General features: G+C 39.6%; 1 protein-coding gene across 6 annotated transcripts in view; it reads right to left on the bottom strand.

The window, feature by feature from the left end:
• Positions 1-22,162, bottom strand: part of klhl13 (kelch-like family member 13) — a 169,612-nt gene that overhangs the window by 48,283 nt on the left and 99,167 nt on the right. The window contains exon 1 of one of the 6 annotated variants that reach the window (XM_078412630.1): positions 18,831-19,049. The exons of 3 other annotated variants lie outside the window; for them this stretch is intronic. In XM_078412630.1, coding sequence (XP_078268756.1) covers positions 18,831-18,910 — 80 coding nt within the window. In that variant the 5' untranslated portion in view covers positions 18,911-19,049. Of the gene's footprint in view, positions 1-13,733; positions 13,802-18,217; positions 18,732-18,830; positions 19,050-22,162 lie in introns of those variants that run through there. 2 more of the 6 variants (XM_078412629.1, XM_078412633.1) reach the window with 2 other exon arrangements.

A 22,162-nucleotide genomic window follows, 5' to 3' on the forward strand; every position in this document is an offset into this window, starting at 1 on the left:
GTAACCCAATTATCAGTAATTTGTAAAGCATCTTCAAGGTCATAGAATATCATTTCATTACATTAGCATTCTATTTGTCTGGCTAATTGGCATTTCCCCAGCATATTTATTATACAATAATAAATGTTGACATGTACGATGATGCACTTGCTTTCTGGTGAGATCGTGCATCTACAATCTCAACTAATATTTTTTGATACTCTTCATTTTTAAATGCATCTGCCATAATGCTTCCAATATGCATTTGTACATATTTTGCAATGCTAAATATATTCCACATATTTTTAAATATTAAAAAATATTAAATACTTATGGTATATTTACATTCATTTGGACGGCACGGAGGCGCAGTCGTAGAGTTGCTGCCATACAGCACCAGAGACCCGGGTTTGATCCTGACTATGGGTGCTGTCTATCCCAAAGACGTTCAGGTTTGTAGGTTAATTTGTCTTCTGTAATTTTTAAATTGTCCCTAGTCTGTAGGATAGTGCTTGGGTATGGGGTTGGTTGGCGCGGACTCGGTGGGCCGAAGGATCTGTTTTCACGCTGTATCTCTAAAGTTCCCTTGGTACCTGCCTCAGACTACTTATCTTACACAGTGCTCACCCCTTACTCGATGGTTACCCCTTGAACAGGTTTGATAAAGATGGGGCTGATGGTTTAATGCAAACAGCTTTAGGTTTGGATGACTTCTGACTGCATTCTCTCACCATAGACAGCAATCTAAATGACAGGCAACAACTGTGAGGGCATTGTGAATGATCAGCCATGATCACATTGAATGGTGGTGATGGCTCGAAGGGCTGAATGGCCTACTCCTGCACCTATTGTCTATTGTCAAAATGGAAGAATATAAGAAAATACAAGGAACTGCAGATGCTTGTTTAGAAAAAAAAGATACAAAGTGCTGAAGTAACTCAGCGGGTCAAGCAGCATCTCTGGAGAACATGAATTATTGACGTTTCAAATCGGGACCTTTCTCCAGTCCATAGTAGGGTCCCAACCTGAAAGATGACCTATCCATGTTCGCCAGAGATGCTGCTTGACCCGCTGAGTTACTCCAGCACTCTGTCCTTGTTTGGTAGAGGATTCGAGTTTTTTCTCCACAGAACCACTGCAGCGGTGTATCAACCAACCAGCAATTTGCTGAAGAACAAATCACTCCAATGTCATCATGGTTTCAAAATTGCTGGAAACAACAGGTTCAATAAAGAAACAAATTTATAAGGAAGTAACTGGAGTTTCCAGTGGATCAGTTGTCTGTGTGGAGTTTCCATCTATATTCCAATGGAAGCTTCCATCATCTGCTGCATGATGGGTGGATCTACGAGTATCAAAATGAAGCTGTCACCAATTTAATTGTGGAAAGAATGGCTCCTGTGTCCTACGTAAGGCTACATGAATGGTTAAAGCGCATTCAAGCATTCAGGCACCAGATCATCAAGTCAACGTGTTACGTTTGCCTAAATATCATCCATCATGGTCCACATCTAGTTCATCTGCAGTAACCATCTTGTCTTCCAGGTAAGTATCATCTAGCCTCCCTTTTCTCCTTTGCCTCTTTGTAGTCTAGCAAAATATCAAATAAATCCTGCCTCTATGCAACGTGTCGAAATAAGTTCCAGGATTCCACATTCTTTATAGATTTCTGATTAACGCTAGGCAAGCTGGAGTATTTATAAATTGGATTAACTATGAATGGCACAGCTGAACACATTAAAGCACGGCGAAGATTTGAACTTCATGGGCACCAGGATTTTAATGCTTTGCAGCTGATAGAATGATGATATCCAACTTTGAAATCTCAAAGTGATGCCCAAGACACCTGCTGATTTTCTCCTAAACAATGTCATTCCTGCAGGTTTTAACCAAATTACACGGACAGAAGAGTTTTAAAGCTTGAATGCTGCAGTGTGTTGGTTTACTTTTGTACATGTTTATGTGTATTTAGCAGAACTGCTTATATTTTAAAAAAGTAATTCAGCAAAGTTTGAAGTAGTTTTCCTGATGTTTAATGATGTTTCTCACTGCACTTCAAAATGATAACTGCATCTTAAAAGCTTCATGCCTTCTATTTGCTGTGATGATTACTACAGGTGCAAAACAATATTGATGACAGAAATACCATGACCGCATCTTCACATCTGTTGTGAAGGACGAAGCTTCCTTTCCTTGTGTCCGAAGTTACTCTATTATACTCTACCGCTCCAGAAATAAGCAGAAATGAAACTTCTCCAATCAGACAGCTGCTTAATGATGGGATTTTTGTCCTCAAGTTTCTAATTTCAACTTGAAATGTTTTTTTCATTAAAACAGCCTTCCCCCTTTTTTTTTGCATATTAAAACTCCCTATGCAGCAAGTTAACTTGGACGCTGCATTAAATAACATGATGAAGATTTGAATTTCATGGACACAAAGGCTTTTAATGCTTTACAGCTGATTGCTTAATGAAATACACCAATTCATTGCTGAAATTACAAACAATGTTAACTCTGAGGAACCATAGTATGTAATCATGTCTTATAAACAGATTACATTAACCTAGGTTACCAATTTTGCACATTTGAGAGGTATCTTCACTTTAACCACATGTTTTCTTCCCTGCTACCATTGATTCAGATGGTCCATAATTACAGTTCTCTATGCTCTCACAAATGATTGTAGGCTATCATCAAATAGCCCTCCATCTCCAATATTTTGCTTTAACTAAAAAAAAAAAGATATATACAGCAGATGAAAAATATTCCCAACAATATCTCTCTAGAAATTCAGTAATTTCTATGCAGGAAATCAATTTTTAATCTCAAGGCAACCCTGGAGAGATAATAAATATACCAACCAAAGAATGGTCACAAATAAACTATGGTTTAGAAACACAGAAAATAGGTGCAGGAGTAGGCCATTCGGCCCTTCGAGCCAGCACCGCCATTCGAAATGATCATGGCTGATCATCCACTGCCACCCAGCTTTGTGTCATCCGCAAACTTAGAGTTGTTACATTTAATTCCCTCGTCTAAATCGTTAATATATATTGTAAACAAATGGGGTCCCAGCACCGAGTCTTGCTGCACCCCACTAGTCACTGCCTGTCATTCTGAAAAGGACCCGTTAATTCCTACTCTTTGCTTCCTGTCTGTCAACCAGTTCTCTATCCATGTCAATACCCTACCCCCAATACCCTGTGCTCTAATTTTGCACACTAATCTCTTGTAGGGGACCTTGTCAAAGGCTTTTTGAAAGTCCAGATACACCACATCCACTGGCTCTCCTTACCCATTCTACTTGTTACATCCTCAAAAAATTCCAGAAGATTAGTCAAGCATGATTTCCCCTTCATAAATCCATGCTGACTTTGACTGATCCCGTCAAATCTTTTCAGCTCCCATTATTTACCACAGAAAATCAGAGCTCAGGATAAAGTATTGTGATTTTTTGACTGTGATTCCACAGAAAGAATTTGGGCCTAAGCACTTTAAACATATCATATCATCATATCATATATATACAGCCGGAAACAGGCCTTTTCGGCCCACCAAGTCCGTGCCGCCCAGCGATCCCCGTACATTAACACCATCCTACACCCACTAGGGACAATTTTTACATTTACCCAGCCAATTAACCTACATACCTGTACGTCTTTGGTTTCAGCAAATGTTTGCTTTCAGCAAATGTTTGCCTTGAATGAGTTTGTTCTCAAGATACCATCATGTCCATGTAGATCCGTAGACACACAAAGTGTGAATAAAATGCAAAATACAATTGAAAATGCTTAATGAGGTACCATATTTAGAGACAGAAACAAGAATTACCTACAAGTAGAAATAAGAATTACCTACAAGCCACTCTGATCAGTCAGAAACATTAAATGTTCTTTTTTCGCCACAGTTGCTGCCAGTCCTGCTGTGCATATTTTAAGAATTTTCTCTTTCTATTTATAATTCAATATCTTGACATTTAGGCCAACTGCTGCGTGATCACAAAATAAATCAATTTTTCTCACATGGAAGTAAAACAACTTGAATTTATTTAGCCCCTTTAATCTGAAGAACTACCTCAATCAATTTCACAAATGTGTAACCAGGCACATTTTAACATTGCTCCAAACCAGGAGATAGCAAGATAACTTCTGAAAAGCTTGGTCAAAGTGATAAAATCACATGCCAAAAAAGAGTGTCAGAGAAGTTGGAGAGAAAATTCTGAGGCTGACAAACAATTGCCACTGGTAGGGCAAAATTAGTACAGTGATAATTTTCCATGATTTTAACCAGTCTATGCATATGCACATTCCATAAATCCATCCATAATGAACTCAGTAAAATGGTGGCCACAAACACATGGCCTCAGTATTTCCCTTTCTCCACAATACATCTTATAGATTCAGCTTAACCTAAAACACCAGTTCCACCAACAACAATACCCGAAATTCAAATTTTAATGAGCGAAGCAAGAAAGGCACCTGGCTTAGCAAACCTGATTAAGTCCCCCCTTTCCGGGCCTTCAAGAAATATTAGCAAGCTGGCCTCTGCAATGCAGATGTACAAATGGAAGGTAGCTACTATTGGGTGGCAATATTAGTATAAATCAACACAGATCTGAACAGACTGTTGGAGTGAATTTTGACCATGAATTGGTTGGCCATTCTAGCAGCAAATAGGTGCTAACCTTGAAATTTCAAAGATATCTATTCTTACACAGTCGTTACACTCGTACTTGTGCGTGGTTGTGTTCATGTATATGATTTTACTGGATTGTAGGCAAAACGGAGAATTTCACTGTCTAGCTACGTGACAATAAAGTACCACTGAATCATCGAAATCAAAATTCTGTGTAAACTGTCACCATTATTTTTCTGGTCTGACCTAAAATAGAAGTCCTAAAAGAGGAGTCCACTAAATATTTCAAAACACACCTTCACAAAAAGACCTTTCCTTTCATCAAAGACACAAACCAATTCCTATGATGATGATCAGGTTTACTGGTTTTCATACTAAAAAGGGATGTTTACCTGAAATGCAGAAATGCTTTGGAACACTAAACATATTCCATTGCTCATAGTAACAAGGTGGCGAGCACAGCACTCTATGTTGAAGTTGGTCTGGATCTGTTGATGGTAGGGAAGTGTTCTGGGAATCTATGCCTTGGTGCAATGCAACGCACATCAAAAGTAATTTTGATTGTTGTCATAAACAACACGATCAACTCAGAGGCCATGCAAATCCCAGAATAAACCAAAGCAAACGATCTGAGTAGAATTTTCTCATTTTTGGCAGCTTGTTGACAACTTTAACAAAACGTACGGGATCAGAGGGATTTTCCAACAAATTATCTTTGACAATGTATATCTGAAGATGCATTGAGATTGTGTTGCTTGACGGATGCACAGACATTTCAGCTGCAGCATTTTTTATCCACTGCAGTTAGCAAACACAATCTCCACACAAATGGAAAACTGGCCTCAGATGGAAAAGAAAAATTCATTAGGGTACCAATATTGAAATTAAAGTAAATGTGCAAACTGCAGTTTCATTTCTTGAATTTTTTTCTTTAAGAACATTAACATGAAGTATATGAAAACATTTACTTATAACATTGCTTGTGTGGACACTATTTACAGGATTACGGTACTTGATAGTAGTCACTAACAACTCGATGCAGTAGATATAATTATCCACTTTGACAAGGGTGAGGTTCCTTCAGTGAATAATTTAAATTTGCAAATAATACTACACTACTGCAATTTAAGAACGAGTTTAATTGCTGAAAATAGACTGTTATGTTCAGCTATACTGCATTAGTTACTACATTAAAAATGTTTTGCGGAAAATAGGCTCTCTCACCAAAAGAAATTATCTTTGACAATGTCTATCTTCAGCATTTAATCCGAAGATGCATGAAAAGTGTCAAAGCTGCTTGCTTGTCTGAAGCGTCTAAAAAATTACCTATCCATTTTCTCCAAGGATGTCGCCTGACCCACTGAGCTACTCCAGCATTTTGTGTCTATCTTTGGTATAAACTAGCATCTGCAGTTCCTTTTTATTACTGCTTGCTTATTTTATGTTTTGTTATTTTGCTGATTGTTTTTTCTACACCAGACCATTGAGCACAACCCTCTCTTTTTGTTCGCTCCATTTATGTCCATCTTTCTGGCCCTCATAGATTGCTATTGCCATCTATAAATCTCTGTTTTTCCCCTCTTTCAAATATATCCTCCCTCAGTGATTTTGCTGTGATCCACATCAGTTACAGCAATGAGTGAAAGCACTGCTCCAGAGATTTTTTTCAAGGTAAAAAAAATCAACAAATATTTACCGTGCATAATATAACATCAATCCTTTGTCAACCACACAAAGTTTCAATCCATTTCTCGGTTTGCCTATGCAATTTACACCTTGCTATTTTGGGCGCCAATTGATGCGAGAAAACTGATAAAACAACAAGCAACCGGTGTTTTCTGTTTGGAATAATCTGCATAGTTCGCTATGACTAAACTGGCTAAATTGGGAACTGGCTCTCTTCGGTTATTGTTGTTACATCAGATATAGCATGTTACAGAGAACGGGTCTGTATATACAGAGTACATTCAATGTAATACAATAATGTCAGCTTTAATTTCTATAAGACTAACTTGCTTTTGGGTGGTCAAGGAAGGTATATCAGAGTTTAATCTTAGAATGCAGATGAAGATAAAAATTACCTTCTTCTACAAATGTACACCAGTTAAAAGTCAGGATGCTTAAAGGCCAAGCTGCAGTTGGTGGTGAGCAACTAAAAGATTGGGGTTTCACTTCTTGTTGCAGCAAACATTTCCCGAACTGAAAACAAGGCGTGTTACTAATCAACAGGTTCAAACAACCAAGTTTTAACAGCGTCAACCTTTTAGACTGAAAACCACAAAGCCAGCATGGGCCAATTTCCAGAAACACAAGACTTTTTTGCTCGTGGCTAATGACACAGCTTGTCCAAGCTCAGCTCGTGTTCAAGGGCTACAAGTCATATGATTGTTGTTTTCTCCTACCTAATTCAGCTCCAATGACTCAGTTGATGGATGAAAGTATAATTAAAGAAATAAATGCTTTTACCACAAGCAGTTTGGCCATAGGAAAAAAATTCACCCAACTGAATCCAACAAGAACTTCAATATAGACTTGCTTCATACAGTGAATAGGCTTAAGACTGGGAGACAGTAAAACAAGAAACAATCCAGAATTATTTCATGCAAACGGTTTTGTCTAAACATAAACATTTCTTCAGGGGATTTTCACAATAGAAGATAATGCCGACACCTTTTCCCAAAATTAAGATAAGAAAAATAAACTTAATTTGTTGTACCCACTGTTGATTGTGGGCTTATACAGTCATAGATTCTTAGAGCTATACAATAGGGAAACCAACCCTTCGGCCAAAATCATCTATGCTGACAAAGTTGCGTTACCAAGTTAGTCTCACTTTTGTGCGTTTGGCCCATGTCCCTTCAAATCTTTCTTATCCATATATCTGTCACAATATCCTTTCAATGTTGCAAATTTATCCACTCCTACCACTTCCTCAGGTACGCACCATCCTCTTTGTGAAGAAGTTGCCCCTCAGGTCCCCTTTAAATCTTTCCCCTCTCATCTTAAAACTATGCTGAAGATAGGCACAAAAAACCTGGAGTAACTCGGGGTCAGACAGCAGCTCTGGAGTAAAGGGATAGGTGATGTTTCAGGTCGAGACCCTTCTTCAGACTGAGAGCCAGCGGAAACGGAAACAAAAGATAAAGATGGTGATATAGAGAGATATAGAACAAATGAATGAAAGATATGCAAAAAATTAACGATGATAAAAGAAACGGTCCACTGTTAGCTGTGGGCTATGTGAAAACGAGTTATACAGACAATGAAACTCACCAGGACAACGGTGAAACAAGTACGACTAGGGTGGGGGAGGGGAGAGAGGAGATGCAAGGGTTATTTGAAGTTAGTGAAATCAATATTCATACCAAAGGGTTCTAAGCTGCCCAAGCAAAATATGAGGAGTTGTTCCTCCAACGTTTCGCTGAATACCTTCGCGATCACCCAGTTGCCAAAAACTTTTAACTCCCCTCCCCATTCCCATACTGACCTTTCTGTTCTGGGCCTCGTCCATTGTCAGAGTGAGGCCAAACAGCACCTCATATTTCGCTTGCTCATAGGATTCTTCCAAGTTAAATTTAATTTTCAGTTGGTGCACTTAAAGATTAATGTTATTTTTCTGAAATTGTAACATAACCAAATTCATGTTTTCAGTAGAAATATGCAACTGCAGATACTGGTTTACAAAAGACACAAAGTGCTGGAATAACTCAGCGAATCAAGCAGCAACTCTGGAGAACATGGATAGGTATAGTGTCAGGTTGGGACTGTTCTTCAAATGCCTAGAGAGCATGGATGGGCGAGTTTGAAGAAATGGTATTGACCCAAAACTCCATCTTATCCATGTTCTCCACAGATGCTGCCTGAACGCTGAGGTATGCCAGCACTTTGTGGCTTCATGTTTTTTCAGTACTTTACAGAGCAGGAAAGCGGTACTCTTTTACAATTAAAATGAGTTTCTGGATTTCCCAATACTCATTTTGTTTTTTCTACATTGGTAAGGAGTAGTGCACTCACACATCATAATCCATGAACAAATGATAATACCAATCCATTATAACTGAGCACAGGATAATTAGCATATAGACCATATATCTTGAATTGAAGTTGACAACCTGTTATGTCGATAAATTTTACGTGGGCCCAGCAGTGTTGGTAGAAAGGGTTTTCTTATGTTGTTTTCTTATGATCTTTTCATTCTTTACTGATCTCATTAGTGCTTGGCATTAGGAGTTTGTAACCTAATTTAGCAATCCATTAACGTCTTGACTGAACTTTCCTGAGTAAACTGGTAAAGGGCAAAATTTAGACACAAGGAATTGCGGATACTGGTTAACAAAAAATACACCAAGTGCTGGAGTAACCGAGCAGGTCAGGCAGCATCTCTGTCGAATATGGATAGGCCAGGTTTTGGGGTGGGACCCTACTTTGAAAGGCCAAAATTTGTTTGTCTCACTCAGTGAGACAGTTTGTCATAACTTTAATCAATCAGCACTGCCATATTTAGAGAGGGCAACATCTCACAGGATTTGAAATCTCTTCTACCAATCTCAATGAATGTAAAGTAGTAAGCAAAATTTCTCTATTTTAGAGTAATCCTTATCATCATATCATATCATATATATACAGCCGGAAACAGGCCTTTTCGGCCCTCCAAGTCCGTGCCGCCTAGCGATCCCCGTACATTATGTATTCATCAATAACTTGCATTTGCCAATGTGGCTTTAATGTAGTGTATGGTCTTCTCTCCTTATTGTGGTTCTAATTAATATGTAGATAGTTGGGGTTTTTTTGCATATGGAGTCATTTATTATGTTGGTGTAATACTTTGGTTTTGGGCTTGGTTTTCTTAGTTGAGCGCTTATCCTGGAGTTGTAGCACAAGTACTTTGTGTTTTAATTGGAATCTATTTTATTATAATATGAAACTATTTAAACAACATTAAATGAGCACAATCTTCTCATCCATGTTACAAAATTGATTACTATACCCATTCTCACTACACAAGCCGCCAGAACAGCTACACCATGCTGCTGTAATCTGACACCCAATCTCTTGACTTCCCAGAGATTTTCCAGGCCATCTCTTAACTTCCCAGAAATATTTTTACTCTATTGAGGGACAAAACAAAAGTGCGATAGAATAGTGGATGACAGCAGCACCAACACAAAGACCAAAACACTTGGTTATCATAGGATCCCATTTGACTGCCACCACATCCATTAATAAAAATATTCACTCCCTCTAATGCTAGCCTATAATGATTGCAAACCTATCCATCTGAAATAAGCACAATACCAACTCAGTAACGTTCCTTAATCAATGCTTCCCTAATCCACAAGAGACCAGAGAGGCACAGGTTTGGCAAGTGCACAACATGCAGGTTTCTCCCAAGGTGCACAGCATCCTGATGGATAGACAGTGTGGAAACAGGCATTTCGATCTACACCAATTAGAAAGCACCCACTTCATCCCAAATTCCTAACAACTCCCCCCAGATTCTAATAGGTCTACAAATCTCAAAATAAATTGTTGTTTCTTCAGTGTTCTTGAAGTTGCTACTAATAGTGATTGGGAGTATTTCATCATTGGGCCTGCAGAAATACAAGCAGAAAATTTGCGAAAATCTTTCAAGTAATGTTGAATAGAAGTGTTAACAGTGGCTTTGTTCAGTGGAGTCCTTCATTCCATTAAAAAATGAAACATTATATTGTGTCGGAAGGAACTGCAGATGCTGGTTTACACCGAAGAAAGACACAAAATGCTGGAGTAACTCAGCGGGACAGGAAGCATCTCTGGAGAGAAGGAATGGGTAACCTTTCAGGTTGAAACGCTTCTTCAGACTCCCAAAATGAACCATACTAACATCAAATGAAAGTGTGATACTGGAAAGAGTGATTCTTCAAAACTTAAGAGTTTGAATTTGATTAGGAACAGAATTTTACAATTATAAAGAAGCACAGTTAAATAAAAATAGCTAAGTAATATAACTTGACGAGAGGTTCCCTCAAGAAAATATATACAAGCACTACGCATTTAATACGTGTTTGATTTGTGCATTTTTGAAATAAATTGTGTAAATCAAGCTTAATACCAAAGCTTGATTTATACGTTCGTATTTTCAGAATAACACGCACAAATATTCTGATGACGGCGTAGTTGTGTATATTTTAAATTTATACATTTTTGAATTACTGACCGCTTTTCAAGCACGTAACCCCCACATTAAACGTGAGGTGGCTGTATTGATTTGATCAAATTTCACCCAGGAGGCCAATGAAGTAGATCAGACACCCAGAATCTTGAATATAAACACAAAGTCTGGAGGAAACCTCACCTGTCCATTCACTCCACAGATGCTGCCTAACCCAGCGGCACAATGGCCCAGCAGTAGAGTTGTTGCCTTACAGTGCCAGAAGCCCGGGTTCGATCCTGACTATGGGTACTGTCTGCATGGAGTTTGTATGTTCTCACTGTAACCACTTGGGTTTCTCCAGGTGCTCTGGTTTCCTCCCACATTTCAAAGACGTGTGAGGTTGTACGTTCAATTTCCTCTATAAATTGTCCCTAATGTGTAGGACATAGAAGTATTGTATGGGTGATTGTTGGTCAGCGCAGACTCGGGTTTGTTGAGGGGCCTGTTCCATGCTGTATCTCTAAACTAAAGACCCACTGCGTTCCTCCAGCATTGTGTTTTGAACTACATTAGAGACACTGGCTCTAGATATGCTATCCTTTTTAATGCCTTATTGGGTATTTATATTTAGTTTAGAGAGAGAGTGCGTACACAGGCCCTTTCGGCCCACCTGGGTCCACGCCGACCAGCGATCCAGGCACATTAACATATACCCACTAGAGACGATTTTTACATTTACCATGCCAATTAATCTACATACCTGTATGTCTTTGGAGTGTGGGAGGAAACCGAAGATCTCGGAGAAAACCCACGCAGGGCATGGGGAGAACGTACAAACTCCATACAGACAGCACCCGTAGTCGGGATGGAACCCGGGTCTCCGGCGCTGCATTCTCTGTAAGGCAGCAACTCTACCGCTGCGTCACCGTGACCGCCCTGTTGGTGGCATAGACTTCCAATAGTCCTCACAGGAATTGCCTGTTTTCTGTACAGTTAAAGTACTCCAATGTCATCAGTCGTCTTTAGAAGAAGTGATGAAGATCCTCAGCAGAAAGGTGACAAACAGTTCATGTCTGATATACCCATGAGGAAGCATTCACTGTCAGTGGATTTACTTTACTAATTTGAGTTCAGTGTAAGATTATTTTTCCATCTGATCATGACAGAGCTCCAGTTCCTAGCAATACAGGTTTCACTCTAACTTCTTTCCCCCAAAGATTCAAATATACTGCAAAAATCTGAGTATAAAATGCATGGTTTATTCAAATATGATTGTTTTTGAGTGCATTATCTTCTTTCTCTTTCTAAACCACTCCATCAAGTCAATTTTTTTCAATTTCTAGATGTCCATATCTCTTAGTCATGAGAAATGTTAGATGTTCTTCTATCTATTATTTCAACATAATATTTTAACACCTGCAATGCTCATTCATGAGGGTTTATTTTTTCACTATCCTACTTTGATGTCAGCGTCAGTGTCAGCTATTATTATTCCAGCAACATATCAGTGAAACAAACTGGGGCATTTAGGGTACCATATTGCTTCAAGATAAATGGATCTATACATCACACAATTAGAGATTAAATTTGCCAAGTACCACAAGAGCTCCCTAATTTATGGCAAAGGTTCTGTTTCCGAAGACTATTCATAATCCAAACAGTTCACATGTCGGAAATGCAGCTGGGAATCAAGATCACGCACAGCAGGAGATGCCTGCAGCCCGACAGCAGCCAGCAAATCCATCTTGCCCATCTCCTAAACACTTGTTCATAAGACGTGGAGGACCTGCAGTGAGAACAGTTCATGGCAAAAACACAGTCATTCATTGCTTTTACTAAATTTGGTCTTTTTATATGCAAATTTGATTTCAAGGCAGTGAGGTTTGCTATTTTTCAGACAATACCACCAGAAGATTTTCCATTACGTATAGATACATTCACCCCTTTATGTGCATACAAGTGAATTCAGATGTCCTCCACATTTGTTCCAGGATTCTTCTGTTGCATGTAGTTGGTTTTAAATCGATCATAGATCACAGCTTCGCTCAGTCCATCTGGGCCTATGTGATCGCCAAAACACTTTAACTTCCTTTCCCATCCCCACACTGACCATTCTGTCCTGGGCCTCCTCCACTGTCAGAGTGAGGCCAAACGCAAATTGGAAGAAACACACCTCATATTTTGCTTGGGCAGCTCACAATCCAGTGGTGTGATTATTGATTTCTCTAATTTCAAGTAACCCTTGCATCCCCCCTCTCTCCATCCCCCACCCTAGTCGTCGTACGTTTCACTGTCGTCCTGTTAAATTTCACTGTCTGTATAACTCCTTATCACCTAGCCCACAGCCAACAATGGCCCATTGTGGTTTCTGCCTTTCCTTGATCATTGTTACTTTTTGCATATCTTTCATTCATTTGTACTATATCACTGACTCTATCCCTCATTTCCCTTTCCCTTGACTTTCACTGTAGAAGTCTTGACCAAAAACGTCACCTATTCCTTTTCTCCAGAGATGCTGCCCGACAAGCTGAACTACTCCCGCTTCTTGTGTCTATCTTCAGTTTAAACCAGCATCTGCAGTTCCTTCCTGCACATGGAACCATACAGCACAGGAATAGGCCCTTCTGCCAGTCTGAAGAAGGGTCTCGACCCGAAACGTCACCCATTCCCTCTCTCCTAGATGCTGCCTGACCTGCTGAGTTACTCCAGCATTTTGTGATACCTTCGATTTGTACCAGCATCTGCAGTTATTTTCCTACACTTCTGCCCACAATGTTCGTGCTGCACATGTCCTCACTCTGAAGTTAAAAACTTATTGCTCGTTTACCACTCTTCTTAAGCACATGAAGAACAGATATATGAATTATTGGTGAACTCATTAATTTCAGTCAGGAACATTAGTAGAAAACACTGGCACACACCAAAGAGTGCCATGAATCAGATAAACTATATTTCAAATACAGTTGATCTAGTAGAAAAAGCATACCTCTTACAAATTGACCCAAAATGGGCCATGTTAATGTCCGAGTCGCTCTGTTCTCCATTCAGAGGCACTTCATAGCTGATAGTTTTTCACATCTAATTATCTGGTTTTGTCTCAATTTCATCATAGTCCTGTACACAAACTATGGTCTTCGAAGAGTCACATGATTCAACAGAAGCCTTTCAAAATCGCACGACACTAAGTTTTACAACCCTATTTCAGTGACTTCCTGGTTTCACCCGGAAATGCGCAAGATCTAATTTTAAGCTGATGCACCATAGTTTGAGAAATTCCACCAGAGAAATAAAATCTGCTATCTTAACCTTTCATCGTTTAAAAACCTTCATTAGGATAAACCACCAAATGTCTAAACAGAAAAAGGATACATGAGTTAAGTTTTTACAAGAGGTCCTAGATGACACTATCCTAATGAATCTATGCCCCACCAGCTGACTGAATACTGCACAAATGAGTAATTACTTCCTCCATTTGAAACACCTGCACTCTTGACAAGGGCCAATACTACATGAAACCTTTTGATTTTTTTTTTAAACACATACACACACACCTATCCACTACATTTCTGAGTTGTTTATGTACACCACTGTTGAAAAGCTCCACAGCCCTTAGACTGATAGTGTACAGATTTCTTGAAGCCAAATCAGTTGACCTTACAATTATTCCCCATATCGAATGCCATTTTCAGTCGTTTTGCTCATCCAATCTATTTTCTTTTATAACTTCATGCTCCATTTTCTGTGCAGATTAGTCAACACTCAAAAGTATTACAGAAGTAACTTGCCTGTGCTTAATATCAAACATATATTTATGTTATATTTTAACTGCAGCATTATGTTCACTGTTACTGGCTTGTAATCCTGTATCCCATTTTGCTTTTTTTTCCCCACTTTCTTTCCTGTCTGAGTTCTTTTCCAATTCCCAGTGGGTTTCTGCAATAAACCCACAGAGTCACTGCAGTATTACTAATAATGGAGGGAAGAAAAATAGTAGACAAATACTTAAAATGATGCAATCTCAATCAAACATAACTGGCTTACCCCCCATGGAAATTGATGCATAACTGGGAGTTGCCCCATGTTGCCTTGCTCATAAGGCAAGCAGGACGTATGCCACAAGAATAAAGAACAAATGAAAAGACCTGTGAGAGAAACTTCTTTGATGATTTATAACAGAATGGAATAGATCACTGCATTGAATTTATGATTATGTACATATTTTGTCTCTTGAGGGCTTCAGTACAAAATTGAAGTGTTTCTGTGCAATATGCATTCAAAAAGATTTTGTTGTTATCTCCCAATGGGTAAATAGATTGCATAATAAAATATTCAGACAGGAGAGCTTCACAAGTCTGTGGACAATAATAAAAATACACACTAAGGTCATTCAACATCCTCAAGCACACCAATTCTGCTTTGTTTTCAGGAAAGCTGCAGGCCCCGATGGTGTGACGGGCAGAGTGCTGAGGGAATGTGCAGACCAATTATCTGAGGTCTTCACAAAAATCTTCAACCTGTCCCTTTTAAAATCCACCATCCCTCCCTGCCTGAAGTCCGCCATAATCATCCCACTGCCGAAAAAGTCTGTCATCAGCGGTCTTAACGACTACCGTCCGGTAGCACTCACACCGGTCATCACAAAGTGCTTCGAGAGACTGGTCCTGCAGCACATCAAAGCCAGCCTCCCACCCACCTTCGACCCACACCAGTTTGCCTACAGAGCAAATAGGTCTACAGGGGATGCCATCGACACTGCTCTTCACACTGCACTGACCCACCTTGAACACCAGGGGAGCTATGTGAGGATGCTCTTCCTCGACTTCAGCTCTGCCTTTAACACGGTCATCCCGAGCAGACTGGTCACCAAACTTTCCGACCTTGGATTTTCCCAAACCATCTGCCAATGGATCAAGGACTTCCTGACCAACCGCCCCCAGACCGTCAAAATAGGCCCTCACCTCTCCTCCACCATTACACTGAGCACCGGCTCACCACAGGGCTGTGTGTTGAGCCCCATCCTTTACTCCCTCTACACTCACGACTGCGCCCCCACCCACCCCACCAACACCATCATCAAGTTCGCGGATGACACGACTGTGGTTGGACTCATCTCAGAAGGAGATGAGACAGCCTATAGGGATGAAATCCAAAGGCTGGCAGCATGGTGTTCAGTGAACAATCTGGTCCTGAACTCCTCCAAAACAAAGGAACTTATAATTGACTTTAGAAAAACCAGTGGAGATTACGACCCACTCTACATCAATGGGGTCTGTGTGGAAAGGGTACCAGCTTTCAGGTTCCTGGGTACGCACATCGCAGAGGATCTTACCTGGTCTACCAACACCATCACCACAGTAAAGAAGGCACAGCAGAGACTCCACTTCCTGAGGATCCTCAGGAAAACCAACCTGCAGGAGAAGCTCATGTTGTCCTTCTATCGCTGCTCCATCGAGAGTGTGCTGGCATACTGTATAACCACATGGTATGCCAGCTGCTCAGAAAAGGACAGGAAGGCCCTTCAGAGGGTCATCACGACGGCCCAGAAGATCATCGGCTGCTCACTGCCCTCCCTGGAGCACCTGTTCAGCCTACGCTGCCTCAGTAGAGCAGGCAAAATAATAAAAGATCCATCCCACCCCGGCCACCGTCTGTTTGTTCATCTGCCCTCTGGTCGACGTTTCAGGTCGATCAAATCCCGAACAAACAGACTTAAGAACAGTTTTTACCCCAGGGCCATACGAGAACTGAACACTACCTTTGCACTAGGCAACACCGTTAAAAAATCTTGTACTTAATATAATTGTATTTTATTGTATTTATGTATTTATTTGTTTTTGCATTTATTGCATATATGTTTGTACGCACCGTCAGGATTGGCTATTTTTTTAATTTCGTTGTACTCGTTGCAATGACAATAAATGAATATTATTATTATTATATTATTATTATTATTATCACTTCTTAGTTTTTTTTAATTGCATCAATCTCATATTTTTGTTCTGTTTCTGGTTGGGTTTTAACAAGGTGCCTGAATTCTATGAGCACGTTCTTGGAAAATCTAAGACTTCCACCCTGACCCTCAAAGGTCAAACCCATGGTTTGTTTCCTGGTACACTAGAGTCATAAACAGCCATTAGCACAAATCACAGACAATTCATAAATTGCACACTCCAGTCAACTTGGTTTGAATGGAAAATAATTGATATATTGATTCCAAAGGGATTCTATTGAATGGTTTTCCCTTCTGGAAACCTGTGTTCTGATTGGATTTATAGAAGGAAAAGGAAGCCAAATAAAAGTGAATTGACTAAACTGTACACAGATACACCCCCCCCCCCCCCCCCCCCCATCATGACATCTGTCAAGAGAGAAGAATACGAACCACATATTTTAATACCTTACAAGTTCTCTCTTGCAGGTCTTATTGTTGTTAGTGAAATCAACGCAGGCACCAATTTTATTTTGGTCAGGTAAAATGTTATCAAAAATATTCAAATCCAGCACTAAAAATTTATAGTAATTCACAAAATTTCTAAGGAAGTCTATATTACGACCTGCAATTTACCAACAAGCCTAGATCAATAAATTGTTGCCCTAAATTTCTGAGGAGCATAATTGTAAATGGATAATAGTGCACAACAGAAGAATTGTTTAACTAAACAAATTGTTCAAATTAATCATGAATTTATTTTGATGCAATCTGAACTATATCAAACCACCAAATAGAAACAAAATAACTATACATTGGAGAAACTGCTTTGCACCTATTATTCACTGCTGATACCAAGTTGAGACAAAGTCACCTAATTTCCCCACAGTGCTCTCACGCCACCTTTACATTGAAAGCCAGAAGTGGAAGCTGAGCCAGGGGTTTACAAGTAATTATCTTATACTTCGCCATGACCTCATTACACCGCTACCTTTCAATGTGAAATAAATATCAAATGAAAGAAATTTGTTACTTGATTTTTTTTACAAGCACCAATTATTAATGTGAAAATTGTTTAATGGAAACTCATTCAGATAGATGCCGTAACTTGAGTTCTCGCATGCGCACGTGCTAAAGCAGCAATATACAACGTGTCATAAAATGAGTAAGGATTAAAAAAGATTCACCAATTAAACCAGGACACCTGGTGGCAATAAAACAAAAGGACAAAATGCAGATATTGAGGCTAATAACAGTGACACTGAAATAAAGGCATTGTTGCAATAAATGATCGTGTCAGATGCTGCACAATGCAGCACACTTCAAATGCAGTCATTTAATACATCTCGCCTTCGCCTTGCTCACAAATAAAGCATTGCGTGCATGCAGTACATACAATCTAATACATTTTGGTTGTCAGGACAGATCCATCAACCCAGTAATTAATGCTCGAAACTACATTAATGAATAATTCAGGTTACGCCACAGAGCACCCCCTTGCAAAATCATACGTTTTCGAAAGCTGGCATTTGCAAACTTACATGTACGCCGGACTCAATGTTGTCCTAGATGGCTTCAGCATAGAAACTGGGAATTTCCAGTTAGTGGTGTTGCTCGTTTTCCATTTCAATGGCATGTTGTTATAAAAGGTACTACGATTCCAGAGACAAGCATTTCCAAAACAGACTTACAGCTATGAGCTCCATACCAGACAAGACTAATTCACAGTGGCTGCTGCTAAGAACACGCGAATAATTCTGGCACTGCTCTTAAGCTAATGTTTTTGATTGCTGTATTTAGTGAGACAGGGTTGAAAAGCATTTTCTTTTTCCCGATTCCTTTGTCTCCCTGAATGCACAAGATATGTTTTCTATCGTGCTAACTCAACAACAATGCCTCCGTGTTCACGCGAAGCTCCGATGCAACACACAGACCGATTCTCGGGAGCAGCAGATCAGGGCTTTGTTTACCAGCGCACTGCCAGAATAGGGCAAGGCTGCAATAGCAGTACTACCTGTACAATGCTCTGCAATGAAGCAGTAAATTATACACACTTTACACCTATCATTTTAGCAAGATTTTTTTCCAACAGCTCTGTAGAAGATTAAATAAAACACAAAAGGATCATGTGATATATCTGAGTCATCAACATACCTACTCAGAATACACTTGTCATCCTCTGTAAATTCTTCTTTTGGACTGCAACAATACAAATGGGATATAAATTTCAGCATAGCCCTGGGCCACTGTTAATAGACATCAGGGAACAAATTCAGCAGCCTGATTTTCTCCCGTGAAAGCTCCATCCAAACATAGCATCAATGCTATTATGATAAAAAGCCTTTCCCCATTCTAACAGTCCATCACACAGCCACAATGTAGCGTCCAAGGTATCAAAAAAATCTGAACTGCTGCAATTTCCAGGATGCCGACTAGTATCTGTTCAGTTTGCTTTTATTTTCCCTTTTTGTTTGCCGAGCACCATCCTTAAACACCCGGGAATTTGACACCATGCTGTATTGTAGGACTCTCATTCTGTATCTTCTGCGGGGAACATGGATTGCTTGCAGTATGTTCCAGCAGGCACAATCAGCAGCGCTACTAACGATCCAATTCAATGGCTCTCGAATACCTCATCGAGCACTCGAAGTTGTGGCGGAGCAGTTGGTCAAGGAGGTGGCCACCTGGGATCACTGCCTTTCCGTGGTCGGCTTTTCTGATCCCAGAGCTGGGTGAATTCCTAATGAAAACACTCAGGGCATGTGGTTTGTTAAGTAAGAGCTCAGAGAGCTACATATTAATATTTCACCAGCCCATTCTATAAAAGCAAAATTATTACTGATTCTGTTTCTTTGAAAGGGATTGCAACATGCCTCAGAATATATTATACTATTTTTCAAATCTTTGCAAAACATTTTTCTAATTGTATGATGTTTGACCTTCAAGTATTGGAGAATATCATTATGTAATATCCAATCATTTGTTACCAATTTCTAATAATCTTTAACAATATCTGCAGTGAAATATAAAATGCACATTGAAAAGGCACATTTTAATCCGAACGTCCCAAGGGAGATGTTTATATTAACTAGGACCAATGCAAGACATGATGTAACATGAAAACAAATTATAATTTCAGCATTGCAAGAAAAAAATAGCACACTTATACTAAACTGTAGTAGCAGTGAAAAGTACATCACAAGACAAACACTGTAGTTGTAGTATGAATATACCTAAAATCTGGTAACAGACCATGACCTGATACCACAGTCAGTTTGGACCGAAGCATGCACTGCATTAGTTCAACATTGGTGCAAAGCTAAAACCACTTGTCCTGGGCACGGTGCTGTAACTACATTAACTCATTCACGCAGCAATAACACAAAAGCACATTTCTCCTAATTCAGCAGCCTTGTTTTCTCCCATAAAAGCACCATCCAAATATAACATGATTATAAATCTTTGTTCCCCATCTATTATTATTTCCTCCCTCAGATTATAAAATTGGTAGTTAAAAGCTGTAGAATTCAATTTTGTGGTGACTTTAACAGCAATGTTAGGCCAGCACCACCATTCAATATGATCACGGTTGATCATCTAAAATCAGTACCCCGTTCCTGCTTTTTCCCAGATCCCTTGAGTTCTTTAGCCCTAAAAGCTAAATCTAACTCTCTCTTGAAAACATCCAGTGAATCGGCCTCCACTGCCTTCTGTGACAGAGAATTCCACAGATTCACAACTCTCTGGGTGAAAACGTTTTTCCTCATCTCAGTCCTAAATGGCCCACCCCTTATTCTTAAACCGTGACCCCTGGTTCTGGTCTCCCCCAACATAGGGGAACATTTTTTCCTGCATCTAGCCTGACCAATCCTTTAAGAATTTTGCTGGGTGAAATTTAGTGCGAGAATTGCAAATTGGAATTATTGGTATTTCTGCTGTAATGCAATGTTTGTCTTCCTAAGAAACCTCATGTTATAGAAAATCACCTAATAAAAAGGGGCTAAGGCCAAGACAGTTTCCGACGCACAATATCAAAGTTATTTTTCTCACAGGATTTTCAAACATAAAAGTCCTATCAATAGCAATAAGTTTATTTTTATTACTGCAAGTTAAAAATACTAAAGGCTGTTTGAATAATTTTTAATTAGGGTATCATTGCACAAGTGCGCAATAGAAGTGATTACTTGTCAAATTCTATGACCTCCCGTGATTCAAGTAGCAGTTGTGTTCTGAAGAGACAATGGTGCCTGATTACTGTGGGGAGGTTACATGGAAACAGATTTTATTTCACTGGACTTTCTTGCCCACCCCAAGGCACCTTTCTGGCTGTTTGTCAATGCCCAAAGTAAGTTTTAAGTTTCCCAATTAAAATCGCTTTATACCTGTTCAGCCTGTGTAATGCAAATAACGTGACTAATTCACCTCTTGCATGTTAAAGAAAGATTGCGTTGTAGCACTAATTGAAATAATGTTTATATTTTACAAAGAACCACTGTCCAGAATAATAAGTGGGCTGCCTCAATATATATGTATCTAGGTGTTAATTTTCCAACCGCTGCCAGACTGAGTTAACATTAAGTGCTGGGTTGATAATCACAGACGTGAAATTTTAACTCCACTTTCCTCAATCTACATATCTGAATGCTCTCAGGTTCTCTATTGTAATGTTTGATCTGCTAACATGGATACTATAGCACAGGATATTGAAGGTAAATTATCTAATAAAATATCAGGTTAAAAAAATGCTAAAAGCAAATGAATCAATTAGTGCTTTAAAAAATAATAATTCATCATAAAATTGTTTGTCCAACCAAACAGAAAATCCTGGGGATTTAGTTTACTTTAGAGATACAACATACAAACAGGGTCTTTGGGCCACTGAGTCCACCACCCATCGATCGCCCGTTCACACTAGTTCTACATTATTCCACTTTTTGTATCCTCTCCCTACACATTTGCACGCAACTTATGGACGCCAAGTAACCTGCAAACTTGCACATTGTTCAGAAGCAGGAGGAAACCAGAGCATCTGGAGGAAACCCATAAGGTCACTCAAGAAAGTGCTAACTTCACACATACAAAAGGAGGTCAGGATTGAACACGAGTCTCTGGCGCTGTGAACAGCCAGAGCGCTCAGTTCTGACCTGAAATGCTACTTTTGTTTCATTCTCCACTGGTGCTGCGTTTTCTGCTGAATAGTTTAGTTTAAAGATACAGCGTGGAAACAGGCCCTTTGGCCAGCAATCCCCGCAAACTAACACTATCCCACACATACTGGGGACAATTTACACATACATCAAGCCAATTAACCTACATACCTGCACATCTTTGGAGTGTGGGAGGAAACCTAAGATCTCTGAGAAAACCCACGCGGTCACGGGGAGAACGTACAAACTCCATTCAGACAGCACCCGTAGTCAGGATGGAACCTGGCTCTCCGGCGCTGCAAGTGCTGTAAGGCACCAACTCTAACGTTGTGCCATCAT

The sequence above is a fragment of the Rhinoraja longicauda genome, chromosome 15 (assembly GCF_053455715.1).
Source record: "Rhinoraja longicauda isolate Sanriku21f chromosome 15, sRhiLon1.1, whole genome shotgun sequence".
Lineage (NCBI taxonomy): Eukaryota > Metazoa > Chordata > Chondrichthyes > Rajiformes > Arhynchobatidae > Rhinoraja > Rhinoraja longicauda.